Raw genomic sequence first — 25,251 nt, forward strand, 5'->3', positions numbered from 1 at the left:
AGGCCCTTCTGGCAGGTGTGCTTTGGGCAGACGATCTTGCAGAAAATTTTAGACTTTCCCCAATGGCGACAGCCCATATGTGGCATTTTGCATTTTCTCTTTTCTCGGTTGACCTAATCTTGTATATTTGTAATTTTTAGTTCATAAACAAATAGTGCAATATAGGAAAACAAGAGAGGTATAATAAAATAAGCACCCTCAGTTAAAAATATTTTATTTTTGGTTCATGACTTAAAACAAAAGCCCTCACTAATGTCATAAAATACTTTATATTTTAATATGAAAAAAACACATTGCGATATACAATTGTGCACATAACGCTTTTCATTCCAGGTTGATATAATGCATATATGAAACTGATAACTCAAGCATTAAACTTAGCCAAGGATGAATAATCTACATTTTAATAAGTTAAAGAAACCAAGATTATACATAAACAGTGAACTCTGAAATCTGTTAAAAAGTTAATACATTTGTACGTAAGAAAATTCATACAAAAGGGCAACACTGAGGGGACAAAAATAATTTGGTAGTCATTTGGTTATAAATTCACCTTAACCCCATTTTTATTTTTTTTTATAAAAAATGTTTTCTTTTATTTAGATACATCTGAAAAAGTATATTTGGAGTATATAACTATTTACATGAATTTAAAAGAATTTATGTTAACAACGGATATAGCAACATGTATCCGTATCGATGTGGCTGAACACATACCGAATTAATGAGGTCTGGTTAATAAAAGTCATCTGGCGGCTGATGAATTACTAAAGCCCGCTGTCAGTTTTCTAGGGCTTGTAGTGCTCTAAACGCTGGCCAGTGTACCAAAAATGATATATATATACAAATAAATCATATTTAACCCTTTCATCACTGGATGTTTCAAAGCTTTGCTCACACTTCTGGCATGGAATTTAATTTATATTTTCTAAATCTTAATTAAGTGCATCATCTCTGTAAAAAAAAATAACATTAAAGTGACAACACATAAAAATGGCAATAGATGAAAACAGGTATAAAATATACAGTTATGATACACAAAATATGCAGTAGAGGCTTTAGCATCCTCAACACAAAAGCAATGTATTAATTGCACCGGTAACATGCATTCATTCAGCAAAGTCTAAATGCTATGCTGTGGTCTTAAGAAATTAACATTTACACTCCAAAAAGCATTTGTTCCATTGTCCCGTACATGAATACTGTTTATTATAAATAAGCATTTTTTTATATATCACATGTCACTAAGTGCACCTTATAAACTGCTTCTATTTAGAAGAATGCATACACAGGAATTTAAAAACAGAACTGAAATTTCAAAACATTTCTTCAGTGTTTTTTCTTTCCAGTTAAAATGTTTACATAAGAGGAATTCCAGAATGGCACATAAAATATGCCCCCCCCCCGGCCAAGGGGGCTTTTCCAGTGACTCGGCCAGACACCGTGGAGGTATCCCGTCTCTACACAAAGTGGGCCTCTCTGTGCTCGAGTTCCTGCATGCGCTTTGGCCTGAGTCTCTGATATGTTGGCTTTATATCTGTTGGCTGGGGTTCCTCAGAAAGAGGTTTTGTTAGATTTTTGTTTTGTCCATTGACATCTGAAACAAGGTCTGCGTTTGTAACTAAGTTCACATTGTTATTGTTAACTTGACTGTACGCTTTATTCGTGGTAACAGATACCATGTTGCTCTGGGCAGTCTCTTCATTTGGCTTCGTCTTATACGATGGAGGTTTGTAAAAAGTTCCTGGTGGGGGCTGCAAAGTTCTGGGTGCCCTTAAAACGGCAAGTGGATTGGAGTCTGCGGAAATCCCATCACTTGCTGTCACACTGGATTTCACATTGCTTGAAGAAGGTATTTTTTGGAGTGTGGCATTTGCAGATGTATTATTTGGTGAGATGGTCGAACCTGCTCCTTCATGTGCTCGGATCTCCTGCGGCACGTTGGTCATGATCATCGCAGTCCTTGGGGTAATGTCATATTGCTTGTACTGCTTATCCCATGCTTTACGATTACCCTGGGACTCGTAACAAGAGAGTCTGTGACATGAATTTACAGAGAAAGTTTTAGTCTCGGAAACTTCTTCAATGATGGGATTTTTGCAGAGTTTGTCTGAAACGGCAACACCCACATTTCTGGAATTTTTCTCATTGAGTAGAGAGGGAGGAAGAAGTCTATCCACAGGTAAACTCACGGGGCGGACACCTGACTTGACCCTGGGAGCTCTTAACTGAACTTTGGTTATTTGCCGATAGGATTTTACAGGTACAGAAGTGTTTGTTTTAGAAAGGTCTTCGGTGCTCCTTTTAGTGTTTTCAACTTCATTCTCTGCAATTGTATCCATAGCACAATCTAAACGAAAGATACAAGAGACACAGGTTAATTATTCTCCCCATTGGTAGTCCGTTACTAGTGTAAGGCCTTGAAGCACCTGTCAAACTATTATAAGGCAATCTGCTCTAGGCTAAAGGTCAATTAAAAACACTATAGAAACATAGAATTTGAAAGCCATTTGGTCCATTTTGTCTGCTTGTTTTTTAAGATGTATTTGATCAGTACTTGGTCTCATCTTAAATTCAGAATAGTAGGATAGCATAATTCAGGATAGCATCTTAAATCGCATGCATGTTGAATTCCCACACTGTGTTGACCACCCTCTCAGTAACATAGGTATAATGCAAGAAAATAACTTGCGAATTTACCAAACAAAAAAGAATTTTTATTAAACAAGGAATGGAAATAAAGTTCTTCGTCGGTTAGGTTTGTAGTTCTAAATTCACAGCCCTCCTACATGCATCAACTTATTGTATTCCAATAACAGTGACACTTGCTATTGTTTTTAAGTGCCAATGTAAAATACTTTCTCTTAATGGAGAATCCTAAAGCTATATTAATTATGAAACAATGCAGTTTATTAAGTCCGAAACTACTACTAAGAAGATTCACTACTTTGAAAACAATTTTGGTTTAACATAAATCGTTAAATGCTGTTTATAACCGTGTAAAAGTATATTTTTGGTTTCATTACAGCAGATCATTGAAGATATGATTATTGGTGTAAATTGTCCTGGATACAGGGATACTTAAAGAAAATGTCTTCTCCTTTAAATTAAAAAACATTGGGGTTATATATAAAAAGAGATTTTAGCGCAAAGTTTGAAAAGCGGTCTTATTACCAGAGTAAACAATGGAATGTCTTGTTAGATGGACAATTTCATTGGTTACTAACTCTACATAATCATCACGCAGAATTATTATACATAAGCCCTCGTGTCTCCTCCACATCTTAACACAGCATTCTAACCTATTTTTCTTACACTGATGTAAACTATCTTTATTACACTTTGTGGTTACGAGAAAAGGATATGGGCTCACCTGGATCATCATAAGAAGAACCCTGTAACATGGACACCGGGCTCGCTGTCTCCGATGAAGACTCTTGTAAATGGTCTTCAAACAGGCTTGTACTATGCTCTGTAAGATGGATTTTCAGATGTTATGCTTTAAAAGAGAGCTGATATGTAACCACATTTGCTGTTCCCCTTTGAAGGAAACATATACACACACACACACACACATATATATATTTATTCCTAGTTAAAGACACATTGTCTTATATACAATACTTGCCATTTTCTTCCAAAATGTCTGTGGTTATATGCTTCCTCTCTTCTGTTCCGCTGAACAGTAAAGATGTTTCATCCAGTGAGCTTGCTCGCTTGGAGACGGCAACACTCTATAAATAGACAGATACAGGCATGTAAACAACATTTTAGCACAATCAATAACATATGTGGCTCTTCGGAAATGTAGTCTTACTTCATTCCCAACTGGCAGTGACTGTGACTTCCTAATTTGTTGTGGTTCTCGCTCTTCTGATAAAAGAGCGTTCTCAGAAGAGATTTCATCAGTGCTAAACATGTCCGGACAGACATCAAAGATCTTATCATAGAACGTTATGAGGAGTTCCACCATTCGAGCCTGATACGGGTAATCCACTAGAGAGGACAAGGAAATAGTTGCATCCGTCTGTCTTGGTCTAATCAATGTTGGTCCAAATATTATTCCAAGGTTGCTTGCTGACATTTTGTTTTCTTCCACTTCATCTGTGACTCTGCAATGATCCAAAATAGTAACAGTTATTCTTGGGGTTTTTGAGACTCCACAGACATGTCAGATGTTAGGAAGTGGGCTAATAATGAAGCACTTTCATTATGTCACATCTACAGACCACTAGGTTTAAGGAGCATTTGTTTAGGAATATTGGTAATTTACCTGTGAAGATGTCCTATTAAATACTGCAGTGTTTTATAGTTGGGCAAAGGAAGCTGTCTCAGTAGGTCTCTTATTTTAAGAACGACTCTGTTCAGCTCGACACCTGATGGTTGTCTCTTTAAGGACGGACTACTAGCTTTTGCATCAACTTCCTCGCTGACACGTTGACTTTCTTTCGCCAACCCAATCAATTCATTGTAGAGTCGAAACAAAATCAAGGGCTCAGGAAGCTGGTGAGAGACAGGACAGACATGTTACCTCTGTCGACTTTTTAGAGAGATAAAAAAAAAAAGCAATGTACAAGTATTGGCATGTCAAACCACAATGATAGGACAAATAGCAAATCCTAGTGGGGATAAAGTGAATAGTCTTCTTATATGATATCGATAACTTGTTAAACAAATAAGGCCTGTACCCCACTCTGATGAAAGTCTGCCCTCAAGCTACACATGAAGAAAAGGAATATCACCATGTCATTACATACATTATAAATTCCTGGTATTGTTTGTTGTTGCCCTCATTTGCTGCTTGAATATTATTATATTAAAAAAGTGAGGCTGATCATTAACCTATTACTAACTTAGATAATGATCTCAGATACTGCCCGCAAGAAACTTTTTCCTGCAAAGTGTATTACTGTGTGGACTTAAAGCAGCAGGAACATAATTTTTTTTTAAAATATATATGCGTATATATGCATGCCCAACATTGCCCAATACACAGTCGATCTGCCGCTACAGTAGCAGATTGGGTGCTTTAGTTTGTGGAACCCGGCTGCATACGCCAGGCCACACACCAAGGAAACATCAAAATGTAATCTGCAGTTGTGCTTATCAAGCTGTCAGGGCTTCTTTATCATCTCCAGTCTGGCCCTGCATGTGTATAAATAATTGCAGGTAGCTACTCTTGCTACAATGAGTCTATTCAACAAGAGAAACAGCACACATGCTGCATAGTATGAGTAAAGAAGGTGTGGGGGATAGGATACCTAATGAAGGGCTGACCATAAGGGGTTATGAAAAGACAGTAAGAAGCACCCTAAGCATCATTTGTGGTTCATCCATGAAACAGAGATATAAAGACATGTCCCAGTTTATAAAACCACCATAATGTCAAGACAAATCCCAGTTCATTTACATACCTGACGCAGGTATAGTTTGAGGACATTGCTTATGTCATGTGCATAGAGGTCTGACAGCTCCACCAAGTCTTTTCCATTTTCAAAAGCTTGGCACAGTTTTTCAACTCTAGACTTTGCTCCGTTTACTCTATAGATGCCCTTAAAATAAAATAAAAACAGAACTGGAGAATATTGCCTTAATTCTTAAAAAAAAGAATATATGTATGTTATGTTCATTCACATGCACAGATAAGCAATGTAACATGCCACTTCTATAAAATGCAATTGATGGAGAACATCAATGATTCTAATATTTTGCACATTTTATATATATATATTTTTTTACTGTTCATGAGTTTTTAACATTAGTGTCAAAAATAAAAAATAAACCAATCTTTGCACGTATTAGTTTATTATTATATTTATTATTAAAAAAAAAAAAAAAAAAGGATTTGGGACACACCTACCTTTATGGTTAGCGCCCTGCTTTCTATTTCAGATGTACACTTCTTGATGATAAATGGAATGCCATCAGGGGTGTTCTTAGCAGCCTGAGTGAATTCCACTCCAAACAGATGAAGTCTTCCATGAAGCTTTTTGTGTCCACATTGAATGGCTAGTGTTTCTAGACACTTTTTGTGGCAAGCGAGGGAACACTGCAATAAAGAAACTCAGTGAATGAAAAGTTGTTTCTCTGAGCCATGCCTAATACTAACAATTGCGCGATCATTGACTTAAAAGATGAACTGAATGTAACTCAAGGGTGTAAATGTTTGACATTTAGTAGAAGCCATTTTCAGCTGGTAATGTTAAACATAAAGAATGTTCTCATCTCTTACCTCCTCACACTCTGCTCCATGAAACACAACCAAACTATCACACTCTCTGCATTTGGATGGGGCCCTTAATTTCCGGAGTTTGTGTGTTTGAGCCGCTTTGGACATGATGGTATTTCTGAAGGGCCCAGGGGAACTGGCTATCTCTGAAACAAGGTCATTTAAACCTGTAACAAACAAACCAACATTTCAAATGGCCTAACATCCTTAAAATCTCAAACAGAGACAAAACCAAGAGTGGCATTTGTTACTGTAAGGGTAGGCAATATGGATTTTCATGTTTTAAATAACTTGAAGAATGACTGTATATTTGACAGGAAAGCAATGTTTAAATTACCATTATCTGATGGGGACGGAGGTTCCCTTTCATCTAGATCATCTGCTGATGACATAGTGCCTGTTGATGGGGTCCTGGGAAGACGTCTCTTAAAGTCACCTAAAACATAATCTCAGTATTACTACAAAACTGCAAACAAAGACCCTTTTTATATATCCCTCTGATAGACAATAGGAAAAGCTTCACACCTAAGTAAGTTGTACCTGGGCTTGCAGATGGAGAATCCATGGAACGTGACTCACTACTGCCCCCGGCACTTTCCGAATCACTGCACATGCCTCCACTCTGATTGCCTACAGACCATGATCTAAACGGGGGAGGACCTCTTATGGCTATAAAAATAAAATGGAACATATAGATTGGAAAATGATTTGGACTAAATTACATTTATCAGACCTTTTCACTGAAGGACACCTATCTATTGAGTCTTTGGGTAAAATACCTTGAATATCTGTGCTACTGCTGGACCTCTTCTGCCCTATCTTGTTTGAACGGCCATAGAAAGGGCTGCCAATGTCTTCAGAAGGCTGCATGTTGAAGTCTGTCGATCCTTGACACAGGTTTCCATCTCCTTGTTCTTTGGCCCTTAATAAAGGAGAAATGTGTCAAACATCATCTATTAGTTTAAAGCAATGTATTATATAACCTGATAAATTGATGGGAAATCTATTGAAGAAAATGCCATTTGTTGGACTTTACAGTAGGCATATAACACGTTTTATAAATGGTGGTCTCCAAACATACCAACAACTAATACTTATTATTTATTTTATTTAAAATACCGTAATTTCCTTTCCGTTGAAGCAGGCTAATTAATTACAGTGAAAATTGTTTTTTTCTTCAGACAGGGTCCATGTGAATTGTGTACATCACTGATATTTCTCAATGCTCATAGCCGCTCTGACAAATTTGTCCTGTGGTATAGGGTAGGTTTTACGGGCAATGGAGTAACTGACTTACCCTCCAATCTGAGTACTTGACGCTTCAGAAGATCCTGCCTCCATGTGACTATTATCTTTGGGTAAGCGCTTTACAAATTCTGAGTACTGGTGCCCCGGTTCATAAAGCTTAGCATTCTCACAGAGAGTCTGGCAATTCACTGGGACAGACACAACTTGGGCATGTTGCAACTGGAACAGGTTGACAGTGGCCTGTAGGCACAAACAGACATCCATTTAAAACAACACTAACTCCTGCATGTTTCAACTTTAATTAGAACACGTATATGTGCAATATTTGATATATTCCAAGCAGAGATGCCAAAGAAACTGACTGTTGATCCTAATGAGGCAGCTTAACCATATAAAATCCAGGAGGCCGTGCCATGAACTAGACTTAAAGGTCTTCAAGGCTGTGTAATTTTTTTTAAGCATTTTCTAAGGATCTGACAATGAAACAAACACAGCTGTCACCCATGGCAGTCTAGTCAATCCTGACGAGTAACACTGCAAGCTCTATGGAAGGCTGCCTGCGTGGGAATGAATGGCGTCTGCATTATTTAAAATCCAACCTGTGTTCTACTAAGGACTAGACTTTGGAGTACTTGCATTTTGGATGAAACGCACTTAAGGATTAACAGTCAACCAAGTAATAATAGATTCATTCAGTCAGATAATTAACTTATTACAATTTGAGGACACTGGTTCAGCAGTCATAGCTCAGGAGCACACAAGTAATGTTTGTTGTAGAAACTCTCCAGCAGTGAAGGACTTCCTCGTACAATGCAGGGCGATACTGCAAGCAAACTTAAATCATTGGAAGGGTTTCAAAAGGAAATTGCGGTCTTTCAGCTCAACAACACAGGGGGTAGGAAAGACGACAGATCAATTTAATATAATCTAAAAGTAAATTTAAAATGAGTTTGGTTTACCGTCTAAAACATTTGCATAACCATCATAATCTAAGGATATCCTGCCTGCTAGTTATGCTGTTGCTTAAACATCAAACCAAAATAACTTGGCAAAGCTCCACTTGAGGTGCATTCACCAAGGTACAAATTAAAAGTTAAAAAAGTGATATTTGTGTTACAGGATCAAAACACAGTTTTCATCTTAAAAGAAGAAAAATAAACTTTTCTTTGGACAACATACAGCTAAATTGACCTCTTCTATTGAGGGGCTGCATAATTGCTATGGACTGCATTATTCTTAGGGTGTGATACTGTGGTGGCCCCTGAAAAATGGGACAGGTTGGCCATCCAGTGACAAGACGTAGAAGACTTTTCTTGTTGTGAATCACCCTGAATCACCTAAGACTACGCAGAACAAACATTCCGACTTAACTTTGAATCAAAGGCATAGCGTCCTGGTTAGGTCACCAAAATCGGTTAAGAAGACTATGGCTGTAGACAATGAAGTAACGAGACAAGCCTATCCCTTGCAGGTATCCTTAAAAATCCTTGCAGGTATCCTTAAAAATCAGCTATTATTGTTCAAATGCTAGAATACTTGTGTGTGGCTGTACCAGGGTTAAGCTTACAGTTAAATAGTATGAGCATTCTTGCACATAAGCTGTCAGTCTATATAGGTGTATACAAGCGAAAAAAATAATTTCATCTCTTTAAAAATTAAAAATGAAATACATTAAAAAAATTACAATTGACAATTTTCTTATACCAATGTCATCAGCACCGTATCCATTTTTTTGTTAATCAGCTTGTTAACTTCAATCAAAATGAATGTATCCAGAGAACAAAGAACACAAGACTCACAGCTTTTAGGGTAAGGTCACACTGGAAAACTAGTTCTCGAATCTGTGTTAACATTTCACTCTTGAAGCTCTCCATATCGCTCCTTTTCTCTTCAACGTCTGCTACACATGCTTTATAATGTTCTTTTGCCTCTTCAGCCTGGCAGATACAAAGAAAAACAAAAAAGAAACCATATAATATGAAAAAAAGTCAAACCAACCACACAGACACACCAAAACAAGTTATGGGAAATATTTTCTTTGTTGTACAGTCATCCCATCTTCATCAAAGGACCGCCGAGCAATGAACAAAACTACTGGCATACAATACAACACACTATTAAAACTCAAGATTGCATACCAAACATAGCACCATATCTAATCCAAACCAAACCATTTCAAACCCATATTTCAAAAAAGTCTAAAACATTTACATTGACTCATGATTGAGTAGCAGACATTGTCCAGAACAAGAAACAGAGATGCTTGGAATTCTCAGTGCCTTTGCTTTGATTGCTGCTATTTTCTTATGTTCGGCATGATCATGGTACAGTAACCTCTCCTACTGGCTAACTTTAATTACATGAAACCAATGTGAACCAACTCCTTTTTCATTCAAATGCCACATAAATCTGCTACCACCATTATCATCTCCAAAGAAGCTTTTCTATCTCTTACTAAATCTGACAGCTATTCACCATAAACCGTTCTCCACCTAAAGTTCTTGTAGTTTAATCTGTTAGCCCAGTCTTACGGATTCTTATCCTTTGTGGCCATAAAGTGTACTTGAGGTACAGGGTGATGATCAAACCAACCAATGGCTCATGGTGTTGCTTGACTATTCAGGGAAGATATGTGCTTCTGCGCATATTAAAATGTTTAATGTTTTCATTAGGATGTGAGAGTTCCATCCGCCCCAAAGGACCAATGTTTTATGTTTGGCATTGTGTCCACCTAATTTATGAAATTCTCAAAAATCAATGAAATAGTTATCAGATGCACAAGGTAAGAAAAACACTTAATGAAAAGCATATTATTTACTTCTTATTAACAAGAATACCCCTTGTAAGCCACGTATCATTCTCCATGGACACAATGGTCACTGACCTTTTGTAACGCTTCTTCCTCTAGACGTCTCCTCTTTTCTACCTGCTTGCTGCCATCTTTCAGGAGGCCTCCACTCATACTAAGCTGTTCCTCCTCTGCACGGATTGTGCTGCACTTGGCTTTTTCGTGCTCGTCTTGCCTTTGGATGTTCAATAACTTTGCTTTCCGTAACGCAGCCTCCAACTCTTGCTACAAAACAGAACATTTCAATGTACTAAACGGAAAAATCATTGTATTTGTATAGCCCTGAAACATCTCAAGTCACTTCCTGGATAAACAGAGCTGTAATGTCAACAATCAGCTTATGAAATTTGGAGCTGTGCAGGTGAGCTCATCTTGTAGGTTTAAACCGATAACCCCAATTGTAAGAGACAACTTGAGAGACTAAGCAATAGCAAGCAAAAACGTAGTATAATGCACAGAATCTGATGTATGCTCATTGAACTGTATTTAGAAATAATTGTTCATGGATAATGCGATAAGAAAAAATAAATGTGTCATATATATATATATATATATATATATATATATATATATATATATATAAATAAAATAGGTTCAAACCTACCATTTTCTTCTGTTCTCTCTGCCAAAGCTCTTTCAATTCTTTCCTTTGCCGGTCAAGCTCTGATCTCCTTGCCTGAAGGGGCTGAAAATGTTTCAGTAATGCAAGTTAGTTGCAGAGAATGTAAAAATCACAAAAAAATGGCAGCAGTATTTTATAAGGCTATAACCGTAAACACACTGCAAATATCTGGTAGACTACATGGTGCCAAAAAAAGGAAAAGAAATGGAGAGAAAGGAAAAAATACAAGATGTTTTTGGCTTGTCTAAACCAAAATGCAATTGGTGAGTGCAGCTGAATAGTATCTGTTATGTGATCTCATGGCCACAATAGATATGAAGCCTTGAAACTAGTGTAGATGACTAATAAGCCTTGCTTATACAATGCCGGTGCTGCTGGAGGCTGGCGTGGATGTGGGGACATCCACTGCAGGCGTGACCTGTGCAATTACCATTCAGACACCTTGAGAACACTATTTTTGCTGGGGAAAGGGCTAAAAAAGCCAGCAATGAAAAAGAAACAATGCATGGCCACAACGAGGCCATACACAGTAACCGGAGTTGGCCTGAAAGGGAGGACCGGGAGTTCCTCAGTATACAGGACAGGGTATCTAATGCCCCAAGACACAGAGTGCATATAATCTGGTAGGAACAAGTAGGACTGAGTGGCATCTCTGACTGTAAGGAAAGTACTCATATTTGTACTTCACTGACTACCTGGCTAAATGACACAGAAGTTAAGATTGTTCTGCTTGCAAGTGCCATCATTTCCTTATCCACGTTTTGTTGCGTTAGGAGAACAGGTCATTCTTCTTACCTGAATGAATTTGTTGCTCTGAAGAGCAGCTATCGTTTGAAGACAAACTTGGCTGCATTCAATGTCATTTTGGAAAGCTGCTGTGAAGATTGAGTGGAATGGCATAAAGTCCTAGGATGCAACACAAAGACCCCAATGATGAATTACTGAAGAGTGTAAACACCAGCCAAGCATTCAAGACCAGCCAATACTATAACAGTACAATAATTAGCATACTTAAATAATTGTGCTCTGGTACAAAGTATTATATTATAATGAGGGAGGGGTACAATAATATTGCAAAATGGAGTTATTTTTTATGACCTTGTTTTCCCTTTTCCAATGTGAAATCTTACCTGGGGACCAATTATTGATTTTGCAGTCTCTGCCATTTTCACAAGGTTCCTGGCAGCTTCTGCTTCTAAGGGTTAAAAAAAAATACAATATATTCAAATAAAAGGCCTTTAATTCAACGGAAGAAGGAAACCAATCCAGCTGAACGGTTACAGTCACTGAAACGGCTTGTAATTTAGAAATCACATTACTGACAGTCTGAAGCACATGCCCAGAACAAGATTTAATTCCAAAGCTTATTAGAGGCCAAAAGAAGCCACTCACCCACACTAAGCCTTTTCTCTACCCAGGCCAGTATATCCTTGGCATATTTTGACCAAGCTTTGGCATACGATAAAGCAGATTCAACTCCGCTGTCGCTCTGCAGAAGCATGTTGTCCACCTCTTCAGCCCGAAGGTTACCTAGAAAAAGAATAAAAGAAGAGGTGGGTGAGAGAGGAGTTCATGAAATGCTCCACGCAGACTCCAGCTGTAGTGTCAGCCAAAGGCGAACGTTAAAGTAACTCTGATTTTGAACTGTGCTTTAATGCTGGATGACACTAAGAAGGATTGACAGGGATTTAAGAAAGAAAGGGCCAGAGTCACCAGCAACTAAGAGGAGCATGTTGTCTGCCTTATGACCACTGAGGCGTCTGTGCATTTTAAACAACGGCTTTCTGTACTTCAAGGACAATGTATTTTTATACAGCAGATTTTATATATATATATATATATATATATATATATATATATATATATATATATATATATATATATATATATATTATATATATATATATATACACACACACACTAATATATAGTATTAACCTAACCGTTAACACCATTATGAGAAATAACTTAAAACCATTTACCTTGTAGCTCATCTCGCTCGTGAACTGACCCCGCTGAATCATCCACAGACAGGTTTTCAGAGGACTTATATGAAAAAAATACCAAAAAGAACGTAAATAAGTTGAGAAATACAAAAATAAAATTAAAGGAACACTCCAGTCTGAGACGGACAGAGAAAAAGCGAACCGCTCATGTACGTGAGTTGAGGTTCTATTAAAGTCTGGAGAAGTAGTAATAGGAGGAGGTAAACGAGAAAAAAAAAAGTCATTTTCTAGGTACTCTAAAAATCAAGGCAAAATATAAAGCCAATAGGGACCAGCCTAAGCCACAAGTATAAGGGCACAAGGCATGTTAAACATAGTTTTTGACTCCTTACTGTAGGCTAACAAGTAAACATATGCAAACGAGGGAGCACATTTTAAAAGTGGTCATAGCATCTGCTAGGAGAGTTAAAGAGGTTAAAGAAATGTAGAAATTGATGAATTCTGGAAATAGTTTGGTGCCACGCCATTTTAACGCAATATGTCTCAGTGTACAGTTATTGGTTGGGCGACCGCATTATTTTACAAGGAAGAATGGTGAAAGCAGATTATCTGATTAGATCACCTGCTCACCCAGAATTAGTGGCGTATGTTTTTGGCAGTTCAGCTAAAGGTCATCATAAATCAACTCTCAATAACCTCGTGTCCCTCTTACTGGGTGGATCTGGGCGGAAGTGGAGAAAACCAGCGATGCTGGATAGCTTATCTATTTAGAAAAAGTTACATGCCAAGTAAAGTTATCCAAGCTTTCAGACCCAAGAGGTCTGTGAGGTCTTTGAGGTCCTTAAAGCGTATGTAGCTGTACATGGTTTTCTATTGGGGTTGAATAAAATTATATCAACATCAACTAAATGCTCCATTTTCACTTGGGCTGGTACAGCTCTATTTTTCTTTTGCCAAATAAATGGATCCTGATCAACTTGCCATAATGAGAAACAGCGTATCTGTATACCTAAAATACTCAACTGGGAAGTAATTGGCAGTGGTTCAGAAGTATTTCTATCCAAACTGTGCTAAAGGTACTATGTAACAAGCAGGATTTAAGTTTTCTTATCCCTTCCATGTGACTTCCTGGAATAATATAAACATTTTTCCACAGTAGTTCCCTTCATTGTCTAAATGATAACTGGGCAAGGTTAGGAGCTGACACACACATTGTTATGTGGGCAGAAGATCAATAATTCTTCAACGGCAAAACCAACCACAAAACTTTTCAGATTAATCTAAATTGAAAGCGAGGCAGAAACACAGACTTACTCGACTTCGACGTGATGTATGGAGCCCCAGCGAAGACCCATTGTCTACATCTCCCATAAGGAAGTCTGAAACACTGAAAAAAGAATGACATTGATAAATAAACATTTATTTTCTGTCAAATTTATTTGTCAAAGTATGATCCAACACCGGTTTTTTGTTTGCACAGCACAAAAAAATATCTTAAAATGGACAGACATATGCTATAAAGACTATGATGTAATGAAATCTGTACTGAAGAGCTTCCGAGGGTACAAATTTTTTTTTTTAGTAAAGGCTACATCTGACCTGCGAGTCTACTGGATCTACTGGTAAGTCCTACGGCACTTTGAGACCCGTAGGTGAGCTCTCAGTTGGACTTGCTTCGTCCAGAGAACAAATGGCCTTCTGGACACACATTTTCTCTATTACACTAAACATTTCTTTTTAAGATATCACGGGCTCATTTCCTGGAATTATTTTCTCTCAACAATTTCCCGTCCTGCAGACAGAGGCCTGCACTGGACTTCTGCAACGTGACCAGGCAGACCCGATCTTGGTATACACAATTTTTTTTTGGTCTGTTCAGCTCTTCAGTCATTTAGAATTTCTCACACTTACTTACACGTTACCGAAGGTGAAGGCTAAAGTGTCAATGGATGAAAAGATTTCACTGAAATGTTCCCTCCTGTTTTCCTCATTAATGTTCTTGAAGTTCACAGCTGGAGGGAAAAATCAGAAGTTTTAGGATTTTGGAGAACCTATGAAGATTCGGAAAAGGAATGCAATGCAAATTCGACACAACATTTAGTGTTTACATGTTTCACCTCTGGGCACTACATTATATATGAAATGGCTGCCAGTCTAAACATATAAATTAAGGACCTAATGATTTCACACAAACAAAAATCAAGAACGACAATTGTTCCTGGAAAATCTTATTGTTCTGTTTGGTGTATGCATATATTCACCGATTACATATAAAAGATTATAAGACCAGATAGCATATAAGTGAACCAATAGATGTGGGGGAGAAGAATGAACCCTTAATCATATGAATCACTTCAAGAACCTGCTTTCAAGTCCTATAAAACTGACTGATGCCATGTAACAATAAGCTGCTAACCTTCCCACCAAACACGCATCATTAACCAATGTTACTCTCCAAAGGCTCTTCTTGAAATAAGTGCCCTCACCATTGTGTTTGGGACAGCAGGTCACAGATACTGCCTTTGAAGATGTAGAGAGGGGCAGTAAGTTCTGCCCATTCCCCACGCCAGATCAATAAAAGTATTCGTCTGGTAAATCCATTTCATATGCAAGTTTATTGCCCCAAAATAATGAACCTTTGAAAGATATTTATCATGCTAGGGACTGGAACCAACCCTTATGAGATAACAGCCAAAAGCCAGCTCAACAAAAAATAGTAATAGGTATTTGGACATAAAATGTTAATTACTTCAGAGAAGAATCAACCCCATCACTGTTGCAAGCTTCATGCTTGTAAATACAGGGTCTTTCCGTGTGGGGGTGCCCTGGTAAAGGGTCACTATTAACCACACGTTGGATCTTTTGGTACGGCTAAACAGAACTCAGCGGCACGTGGGCTGAACCAGCATGTAAACATACGGACAATTTCCTATTCGCCAAGTTGCCCAGAGCACAGCCAAGGTTAATCTCACCAACGTATTATTTATACAGTGTCAATAATTTACTTGTTACTTCATTAAGCACATATGTTTCAACGGGAACTTGGCAGGAAATATGCCACAAAAGAGTAAAGTGTAATTCCCTGCAAAACGCAGCTAACCGCGGAAACCGTTAACATATTCTGCAAAACTCAGGAGTACGCCAACTGTTACAGGACGTATCTTAATTCCGGGACAGATCTGGTAATTACCAGCATGGCTAATAACTAGGCCCTAGTCACAACCACCGGGAAGAATGAATGTACGCTCATGGGATGGAGATGATTAATCCAACCGTGGGTGCCAATATGTACCAGTAAGGCCCAGTAAAGCGGCCATTAGCCATTAGTAATGGGACTTTTTATGGCTGTTCAATAACCCACTGGCAAAGTTTGTAACACTGAAAAAATCTAGAATCAGTACAGAAGCTAATCTGATTTATCCATTAAGCACATTTGAAGCACATCTGTACCATATAGAACAGATTATAGGCAAATGTTTGTTTATAGAGCTTTAAGTGCCTGAATCATATAATTAATGGCACGTTTTGTCTATAGCACATTTTATGTCTCATATAACTCATTTTACATTTGAATGGTGGCTTTAAACATAGGTTTTGAAAGCATACAGCCTACTGAATAAAAAGCGTTGAGTGGGAGCGGGTTTATAAGTCACAATTCAGCATTGAGGCTTTAGGGTTATGGTGATACTTCCAAATTGAATGGCACTTAAGACAATGTAAAAGAACAGCCCATGTGATGATTCACTGTCCCTGAAATGCACAGATCACAGCGTTAACTCCGTTAAATGAAAAACACGGCAGCCTCCCCTTCCTGTGCTCACATCTGGTTTTGTGCATCCATTGTATTCATATTTTGCGCTCACCGGGGTGGCGCTCAGACTGAATAAATAGGACAGATGCACCTAAATATACTCTGAAAGTACGGCGGGAGTGGAGGAGTAGATTCATGCATGGAAGGTCCCACATGTTCCCATACGGTCTCTTTTGCCCCATCCAGCGCTGTGCATGGAAAGACAAAATGTTTAGTTTCGTACATAAGGCTTATGGTATGTAGCAGAGCATATAAACAGCTAACCCTTCACATGTTGCAGATAAATAATACTGCATTGTGAAAGCATTTCTTTTGGCGGCTGTAAGCATGATTCTCGGGAGTTATTTGTTAAAGGCAGTCTCTCTTTAATGACATCGGATCCTTACAATGATAATTACTGGCTTACTCGAATTAAAATTCCTTACCTGTCTAGGCACTGAAATCTCCAAAATGTGCCCCCTAGGGCTGACCTGAGGATTGGGATGCTGTACCATGTGCCTTTGATGATTTGGTCTTAAGACTGGGGGACAGAGATAATGATGGGAAGGCTGGCACCATTCAGCCCTGGAGGAAAGCCTCCTCTAAAATATTTGGCTGATGGTAGCAAGAGTAACAATGGTCAATGCAAATAACCTGGCCCATTTCAGTACATGTTTGCCAAAACCCACTGCTTAGAAGAAGCACAAAAAGGATGCTGTGGCATAGTAACTGTTGCCTAAAGCCTCAAAATAACAGTCACCAATGGGGTAACTGTCCCCCTTACCAGGGGTACGAGTTATATGCTGAGTGGCATCCCCAGATGTCACATGATGCAAGAAAGAAAAAAGTATACAAAGCTGTGGAATGCACAAGCAGTAAAAGTGTTAAAGATTACATTCTTAGAAAATGACTGTTTTTTTTAGTTGTTTTTTTAATAGACACATGAATGGTATAAAAAAAGCAGAAAAAAAACTACACAAAGAAAAAAAGCCATCCCTAAGCCCCATTCTTCTTAATGTCTGCGTTAACAGTAATGAAAACACTGAATGAGCTAAAACAGCATTTCATTCATTCCCACAGAACCTTTACTAATGTGCTCATGTCTTACTTCTACAATGTGGCTTCTGACAGGAAGCGGACATTCAGCTAACAAGCAGAGCAAGGAAGACACAATAGCGGACTGCACTCACAAAGAACGCACAAGGTGCAGGCGCTCAATACTTCCAGCAGTATTATTATTTAAGAGACCCAGTCACACAAAAATAAATACGTCCTGTCAAAAACGTTAAATGCTATTAAAATTAATGATCATTTAGCCCAAAAGCAGAGTTATGGTAATTTTTACAATGATTTTAGTCTTTGCTGGGTGAATGAGTCTGCCCTGCTGAGTGGTCAAAGCAGAATTCAACAACATGAACCCATACATGCTTTGCCTGTTCAACATTTTCCACCAAAATGATTTCCCATTTGTGCTTCTCTTTGAAGATAAAAGTACCTCTAACCTAAAATGAAATTCTAGCACAATTACATTTAGAATGTTTTCTACTTTTAACAATACTGAATACTGTGAAATGCCTCGTCCACAAACTTCTACGATGACCCCATGATGGAGAAGACTCTCTCTGCGATAACTCAGAAATATGGCCAATATGTAAGTAGCGGCGAGAAGGGCTTGTGTTTAGTGGCAAGTGTATGGTATGAGCAGTAAGGGAGCAGCTTGCACAAGAGGCACCCTCTCTAGGACAACATACCGAGTAGAAGCAGGAAAGGTCCGCAGATGGACTAGGAGACCCATATTTTCTTTAGTTTGCTGCAGGAAATATCAGAGACAAAGGGTGTGTGGAAGCTTTAGAGGGAAGCGATGGCTCAGAAGAATAAACAAAGCATGGGTAAAAGCACACAACGCCTGGAGTGCTGGGGCCTCCATCGTCTTGTACAACTGCGAGGAGCCACCATGACATAATATGGGGTACAAATGTGAAAACTCTCACGTGTTTTTATGAAGGGATCATGAAAAAGAATAGATTGTTTTAGTTGAGGCGAGGCAGCATCAGGTACGCTCGACTGTGAAACAGTTTGCTGTGTTCCAGGTTGCCTAGATGCCACTTACATGCTTTGAGGATTTCACCTTTGTTATGTACAACAGTCCAATTTAGGAGTCACACACAATTCATATGTAAGAAGATACTGTCATTTAGAACCAGGCATTCTATGTTTTCATTTGAATACGTTTTGGCAGCGGAGGTACAGAACTGTACCACGTTAACTGCAGAAAGAAAATGAGCAAATCTGACACCTTTCTTGGCTAACTGAATTACTTTACATTGCAAGGTTTCGAGACTATGGCGGAATAGATCTTGCATGTAAATGCAATACAGTATCTAAGGTTTTACATTTGTCCACAAAATAACACTAACAGGACATCAATGTCTGCTTTATATGAAAGACAGATCCAGATTGTAACTTTACATAATGCCAACACTCTATCTATAGATTCTTCAAAAGGCCTCGCTAACAATTTTTACGATACCCCCACATAAAATATAGGTGATATCTTCTGCTATTGCACATTAGGAAAGAATGTCCCATCCTCTGAAAAACAGCACATAAAACCAATGGCCCAAACTAGTGGTTCACCCAGTCTGTGTGCTCAGTGATGACACATCTGCTTTATACAGATGGGGAGAAGTGCTCAGAAATCGCGAGCAGTCAACAGGATCGGAAATAAAAAGCATCCATGCAATATGGAAAATTCAGTTTCCTGCTCACTGGCGCCTTGAATTGACCCCCAGAAAGACGAGGATCCAGAGCTGTAGTTATATTTACACAGCCAGGGGAAGCTCCAAACAACTCCAAGATGATTCCGGCACACAGGAAACGTCTCGCCTCCTGTTATGCACACATACATGGTCCGCAGAAAGCCGTGAGCGGCTACCTTTGCTGATACATCGTAAACAATCATTAGGATAATGGTTATAGCTGTGTGGTCTAAGAGAAGTTGAAGTCCTTAGTCAAAACCTATACTATATATATTTAGCCAAAGTAGAATGAGATGGAGTCAACATTTTGGACCTCAGGAGGTCTTTTCTGCAGATAATAATCCAAGAAGTAGAGAAGATGCAACAATATATTAAGCCAAGCAAATGAAAACAAAAATATTCCATACCGTTCTCCTAAGCATGCATTAAGTAGATATACCACCACTACACGGTGGCACTATACTTTGCGCATAGTAAAAATAAGGGAAAACCCAACATCTTCAAGAGGTCACAGAAAATATCCAGAAACTATTTTCAGCTTGGGAAGCCGACAGATAACTCAGGAACAGAACCATGATTCCCTAGATCCACAGAAACTTTCCTGTTTCAGCAGAGCCTTTCTGTACTACTTCTAAAAGTGTAAATACAGTTTAAAACTATGCATTTGTTTAATCTAAAACAAGAAACCCCTCACAATGTATAGTAAAAAATACATTAAAAATGAAAAGTCCTCATCTATTTTAACTAGTTCCTGGCTGTTCTTTTCTGGTTTAACCCCAGTACTGTAACTGGTATCAGAGTCATGTATACAGATTACAGGAGGAAATGTCCGCTTCTATTCCCACAGAGGCTTTTGTAAGAGGATGTAGTCAGCGCAGAAGAATGTGCATTTTCCTTCTATCTAGAAAGCATGATCTAAGTCTGGAAATGACTTCCACTTACAATACGTTCGTACGCAAACTATTTCATTTCAAGAACTTTGATTTAAAAAGCTGTACTGTGTTTTTTTTTTAGAACATATTTTTGGTACAGACATCAACTCAGTAAAGCAGTAGGACTCGAATAGAAGAAACTAGGCTAAAAACATACAGTAATTGTCCAGAAATCCATGTGTTTTAAACAGAGGATTCAGAAACAGACATAGAAGGCTAGATAGATTGATTACTAGAAAAAAAAGTTACTAAGACGAGACATCGTACTCACCAAGCCCATACCAGGATCCACTATCAAAAGTCAAGATCGGTGTTGGGGAATCCGAGAAACACGCCTCGATTTGTTTGTGGATTTTAAAGAAGCAAAATACTCCGTGCGGGATATTTCCTATGTAAATGTGTGGATTTTTGGGGGACAATTTTCAAAAACCTCTACTTAAAATAGGAAAATCCAGGCAGCCAGTACCATCCCTCGAGAAAGCTGGGAAGAATAGAAATGCTAAACCGTAATCCTCCTCTGAAACGAAGAATTTATCTGCACTGAATAGTTTTCCTGTCGCAGGAAGGCTTTGTCGTCACAGTCGTGTTGGGCCTTTGAACTGCTGGGTTTCGGGAAAAACAATGTAGTTGGAATGAGTGCTAATGGAGAGCTCCAAAATACAGCCCAAGTCTGCGCAGCGCACCGTCGTATCACTAAGCCCTGCTCTTCCTTTTCATGTAGTGTGTAAATGCGTGGAAGATGGAGGGACGCGGCGTGGCCTCCTTCTGTGTAATGCTGCAGTGCGTACTCGCCGTGTTTTAAAATACGCACTCTTTCCCCAGGACATCCTGGCTGTACACAATAGGCACAAACAATGATCAGGGGGCCTTCGATACACAATACGAAAGGAAAAAAAAAACCTCTCGCTGTCTGTGCATCAATTAACTTCCACGGTTACGCTCCGCCGTTCTCTTATTAAAAACAGATTTTTAAAAAATTAAACTTCTTAATAAAAAGGACTTCAGGAACATAACGATACGCCTCTCTGTTCTATTTTAATGATGATCACACGAAGCCCAGTGCACATAGACTCCATCGTAGGCAGAGAAACATTCTAGCCCATCATTATTTGTTTGTAAAATACCAAACTTTACTTGGTCTTTGGCCTTGTGCTCAGGGTACCCCCTTACTTAAGCCCCATCCCATGAATGGTTAAATTAAATTTGAATTATATTCCATTAAAATCGGACCCGTTAAACTGGTTTTGTTAACTTTTTCGAACAAGGAAAAAATGAAGTATGGTGGAAATACCCAATGCGTTCCCCTAACTCAACTACGGCTGAAGATAACACAACTACATGTGAAGTCATACACTTATCTTTATTTCAACAAAACTGTACATCAAACCGCTTCTGTTTCATTAGTACAACAAGGGTGTCAAGTCAAGAGCTACAAACACCTTGCTTATAATCCTGGCGTCTGACAAGAGCTACAAATGGAAAGCTTGTCACACACCTCCAGCCTCCCCGGGAACGATAAACGACAAATATCTCAAATATGTCCAACGTCTAAAACAACCACAACATTATAGCGTGTAGGCCGTTTATCTTCCATACATCACCAAGTTGTAGGTGAAGGAGATGCACCAGAGGACTATGGTATGTATGGGGTAGAATTAGAGCAATCAGTTACAGACATGTGTTGCTATGGTTACAGCCTCAGATTCATTCTTTATACATATCCCCCAAAGTGATCAAAAGTACTATCAGGGAAAAGTTAAGTTTTAAACTGGAAAAAAAAAACATTCAGTACAATTCTAAAAAAAAAAAAAAAAAAAAAAACGGGAAAAAGAAATAAAAATATGTACTTAATGAAAGAGCACAAAATAAAATAGATACAGAACAGTTGTTCGTCTAACTTTCACTCTTTAATACTTCTTTACAAATGGCCGTTGAAAGACACAGTAGGATGCAAAGTCTGCCTTTTCAGCTGGCTTGGAGGAGAAAATGTATTTTGCCAAGTAAAAATTCAGACACTCTACATAACGCCAGTTTCAGGCAAAGAGCGGAATGGGGGCATACTTTCCCAATCTCGTCTAAGTATTCTATTTATCGGAATATAAAGTTTCATCGTGTTCTACAGTACTGTACGATAGGTAAACAGGACATAAGCATCACTTCTTAGGAGAATTTAGACTTACGGGATCAAAAGGTAAGGAGAGCCCTCCTCTAAATGAGCTAAGAAGCCTGGGCAGAAAGCCTAAAAAGAAATCGGGAACAACAGTTCTGGAATGTCTGATTTGTATGGCTATTCTGGGGCGTGAAAGGGCACTCCAGTCGCTACTGCCCTAGGCCTCCACAGCGTAAATGGGATGGACGGGGAGATCAGAGAACCCTTGCAACCGGCTCATTGAGCAGTGGTGCCCCAGGAGCCCGACCATCCGATAGGGAGATCTGCTCCTGGTTTTAAAGCAGAGAGGCGGCCACCCCCCAGAGCTGCCACCCTAGGCCAAGGCCAGAAAACCGTGTAAAAAAGACTGGAAAAAAGAGCAGCTCAAAGCATTTTGAAAGTAAGCACTGTCTTTGCAATTGTACTCTGCCTCTCTCCTTCTCACTTAAAACAAATAAATACACAGGAATAAAGCACTCTTTCCAAATCGAGGCAAGTCCATGAATATATTTATTTTATATTTACACTAGCTCTGTATAATTCACACACACATATATATATATAAAATTGAATATATTTTTTATAAATCCCATTTATTTTTTTAAGAAAATGTTTTACGTATATATGAATATGGTTTTAAAACAAAGGCCTATGTGTCCTCAAAAAATAGAAGTTTTGCGGGTACACCACAGGGAAAATAATGGATTAAAAAAAAAACGCTCTGGTTCAGTGGTATATACCGTATTTGCTCGATTATAAGACGACCCTGATTATAAGACAACCCCCCAAAATCTGAATATTAACTTAGGAAAAAAAGAAAAAGCCTGAATATAAGACGACCCTAAAGGAAAAAAGTTTTACCAGTAAATGTTAATTCATGTAAACTATTTTTTTTAATAAAAGCTATGATTGAGAAAAATATTTTTTTTTTGTTTTTATTTCTTGTATTTTCCAACCTGTCCCCCAGTTACGCACATCTGCCCCCAGGCTTGCCACACCAATATGGCACTGTGGCCCATGATATGCCTTTTAACCCTCTATATGCCACTGTGCCCCATGGTATGCCTTTTGACCCCCTATGTGCCACTCTGCCTCCAGAAATGCCTTATACCCCTATATCCCATTCTGGCATTTAGGGGGTTAAAATGCATATTATGGGGCAGAGTGGCATATAGGGAGGTATAAGGCATTCCAGGAGGCAGAGTGGCATTAAGGGAGTTAAAAGGCATTATATAGAGCACTCTGCCTCCAGAAATGCCTTATACCCCTATATGCCACTCTGGCATTTAGGGGGTTAAAAGGCATATTATGGGGCAGAGTGGCATATAGGGAGGTATAAGGCATTTCAGGAGGCAGAGTGCACTATTAAATGCCCCCTTAACGCCACTCTGCCTCCTGAAATGCCTTATACCTCCCTATATGCCACTCTGCCCCATAATATGCCTTTTAACCCCCTAAGTGCCAGAGTGGCATATAGGGTTGTAAGGCATTCCAGAAATGCCCTACACACACACACACACACACACACACACACACACACACACACACACTTACTTACTTACTTACCGGTGCTTCCAATTTCCTGCTGTATTGCCGGGGCAGCGGGTTGACGTCTCATTCCGCGGCAGCCGGAAGGAGGTGGAGTTGGCAGCGGGGGTTTGTATGCGTCCGTCGCAAATACCTTCCCCGGCTGTCAGAGATCAGGAACTCTTGAACTCTGACAGTCGGGGAAGGTATTTGCGACGGACGCATACAAACCCCCGCTGCCAACTTCACCTCCGGAAGCACCGGTAAGTGTGTGTGGGGGGGGGGGGGCGACGACAGGAGGATCCAGGTCCCCTGCAGCGGTGCGGGGGATCTGGATCTTAGTCTCCTAATCAGACCTCTATTTGAGGTCTGATTAGAAGACGACCCCGATTATAAGACGAGGGGTATTTTTCAGAGCATTTGCTCTGAAAAAAACCTCGTCTTATAATCGAGCAAATACGGTAATAGCCCTTGTCCTTAAGGGGTTAAACAGAGTATCTCTGAGCACAGTAATGATGCTCAGCAGAGCGTTACGTCGCTTTTGTAATAAAACCAACTTCCCCCCTTTAAACCATTAATAGAAAACCTGCACATAGAGCACATGCAGAATAAACGGCAGCAGAACTTGGGAAAGATTACCTTTTACTTTAGCAATCACTGTCCCGGCAGCACCAAGAATATCCACAGAATTCAGGGTTTGGTGCTTGCTTATCACGGCTTTGAGAACGCGTAGAAGTTCCCCCAGCCGCTCGTGGACCACTTGATGTAAACAGTCCTGATTCTCTGTAAGGGGACAAGAGAAAAAAAAGACAAAAAGTAGTGAATTTCACGCTTCCAATATTTTCTATCGTAGGAGGGAAAAAGAGGGAAAATTCTCAAAATCTTCAATAATATGTTGACAGTCATCATAGAAAGTTACCACTGACCTATAGATGTATATATACGCATGCACACATATATATTTATGTGAATGGGTTTAGCCGTATTAGTCCAGTAGACACAAGGAAAAAAACAAAAAAAAACAAAAAAAAAAAAAAACTGTTTTTTGCAGAGTATGCGGTGATACTTTTTTTTTATTATTGGACCAGCATAATATTTAAAAAGACAAGCTTTTGAAAGTTATCCTCTCTTCTTTAGGTCTGAAACAATATAGCCTACAGTAAACCTTTTAAAATCCAAATAATGAAACCTTATGTTAAAT

General features: G+C 38.9%; 1 protein-coding gene across 1 annotated transcript in view; it reads right to left on the reverse strand.

Annotated features, from left to right (window-relative positions):
* Positions 1–931: 931 nt before the first annotated feature.
* The window catches only part of ARHGAP29 (Rho GTPase activating protein 29), a 51,200-nt gene continuing 26,880 nt past the window's right edge, over positions 932–25,251 (reverse strand). Inside the window, exons 3-24 of the mRNA XM_053470310.1 lie at positions 24,690–24,833; positions 14,809–14,905; positions 14,208–14,280; positions 12,930–12,993; positions 12,340–12,477; positions 12,078–12,142; positions 11,743–11,853; positions 10,930–11,010; positions 10,362–10,550; positions 9,277–9,414; positions 7,527–7,717; positions 7,009–7,151; positions 6,770–6,898; positions 6,567–6,665; positions 6,233–6,396; positions 5,861–6,049; positions 5,415–5,552; positions 4,274–4,503; positions 3,818–4,112; positions 3,625–3,734; positions 3,374–3,495; positions 932–2,350 (exon numbers count right to left, since the gene is read on the reverse strand). Of these exons, the coding sequence (XP_053326285.1) occupies positions 1,461–2,350; positions 3,374–3,495; positions 3,625–3,734; positions 3,818–4,112; positions 4,274–4,503; positions 5,415–5,552; positions 5,861–6,049; positions 6,233–6,396; positions 6,567–6,665; positions 6,770–6,898; positions 7,009–7,151; positions 7,527–7,717; positions 9,277–9,414; positions 10,362–10,550; positions 10,930–11,010; positions 11,743–11,853; positions 12,078–12,142; positions 12,340–12,477; positions 12,930–12,993; positions 14,208–14,280; positions 14,809–14,905; positions 24,690–24,833 (3,800 nt within the window). The 3' untranslated portion in view covers positions 932–1,460. The remainder of the gene's footprint in view (positions 2,351–3,373; positions 3,496–3,624; positions 3,735–3,817; positions 4,113–4,273; positions 4,504–5,414; positions 5,553–5,860; positions 6,050–6,232; positions 6,397–6,566; positions 6,666–6,769; positions 6,899–7,008; positions 7,152–7,526; positions 7,718–9,276; positions 9,415–10,361; positions 10,551–10,929; positions 11,011–11,742; positions 11,854–12,077; positions 12,143–12,339; positions 12,478–12,929; positions 12,994–14,207; positions 14,281–14,808; positions 14,906–24,689; positions 24,834–25,251) is intronic.

Source organism: Spea bombifrons, chromosome 6, assembly GCF_027358695.1.
Source record: "Spea bombifrons isolate aSpeBom1 chromosome 6, aSpeBom1.2.pri, whole genome shotgun sequence".
Lineage (NCBI taxonomy): Eukaryota > Metazoa > Chordata > Amphibia > Anura > Pelobatidae > Spea > Spea bombifrons.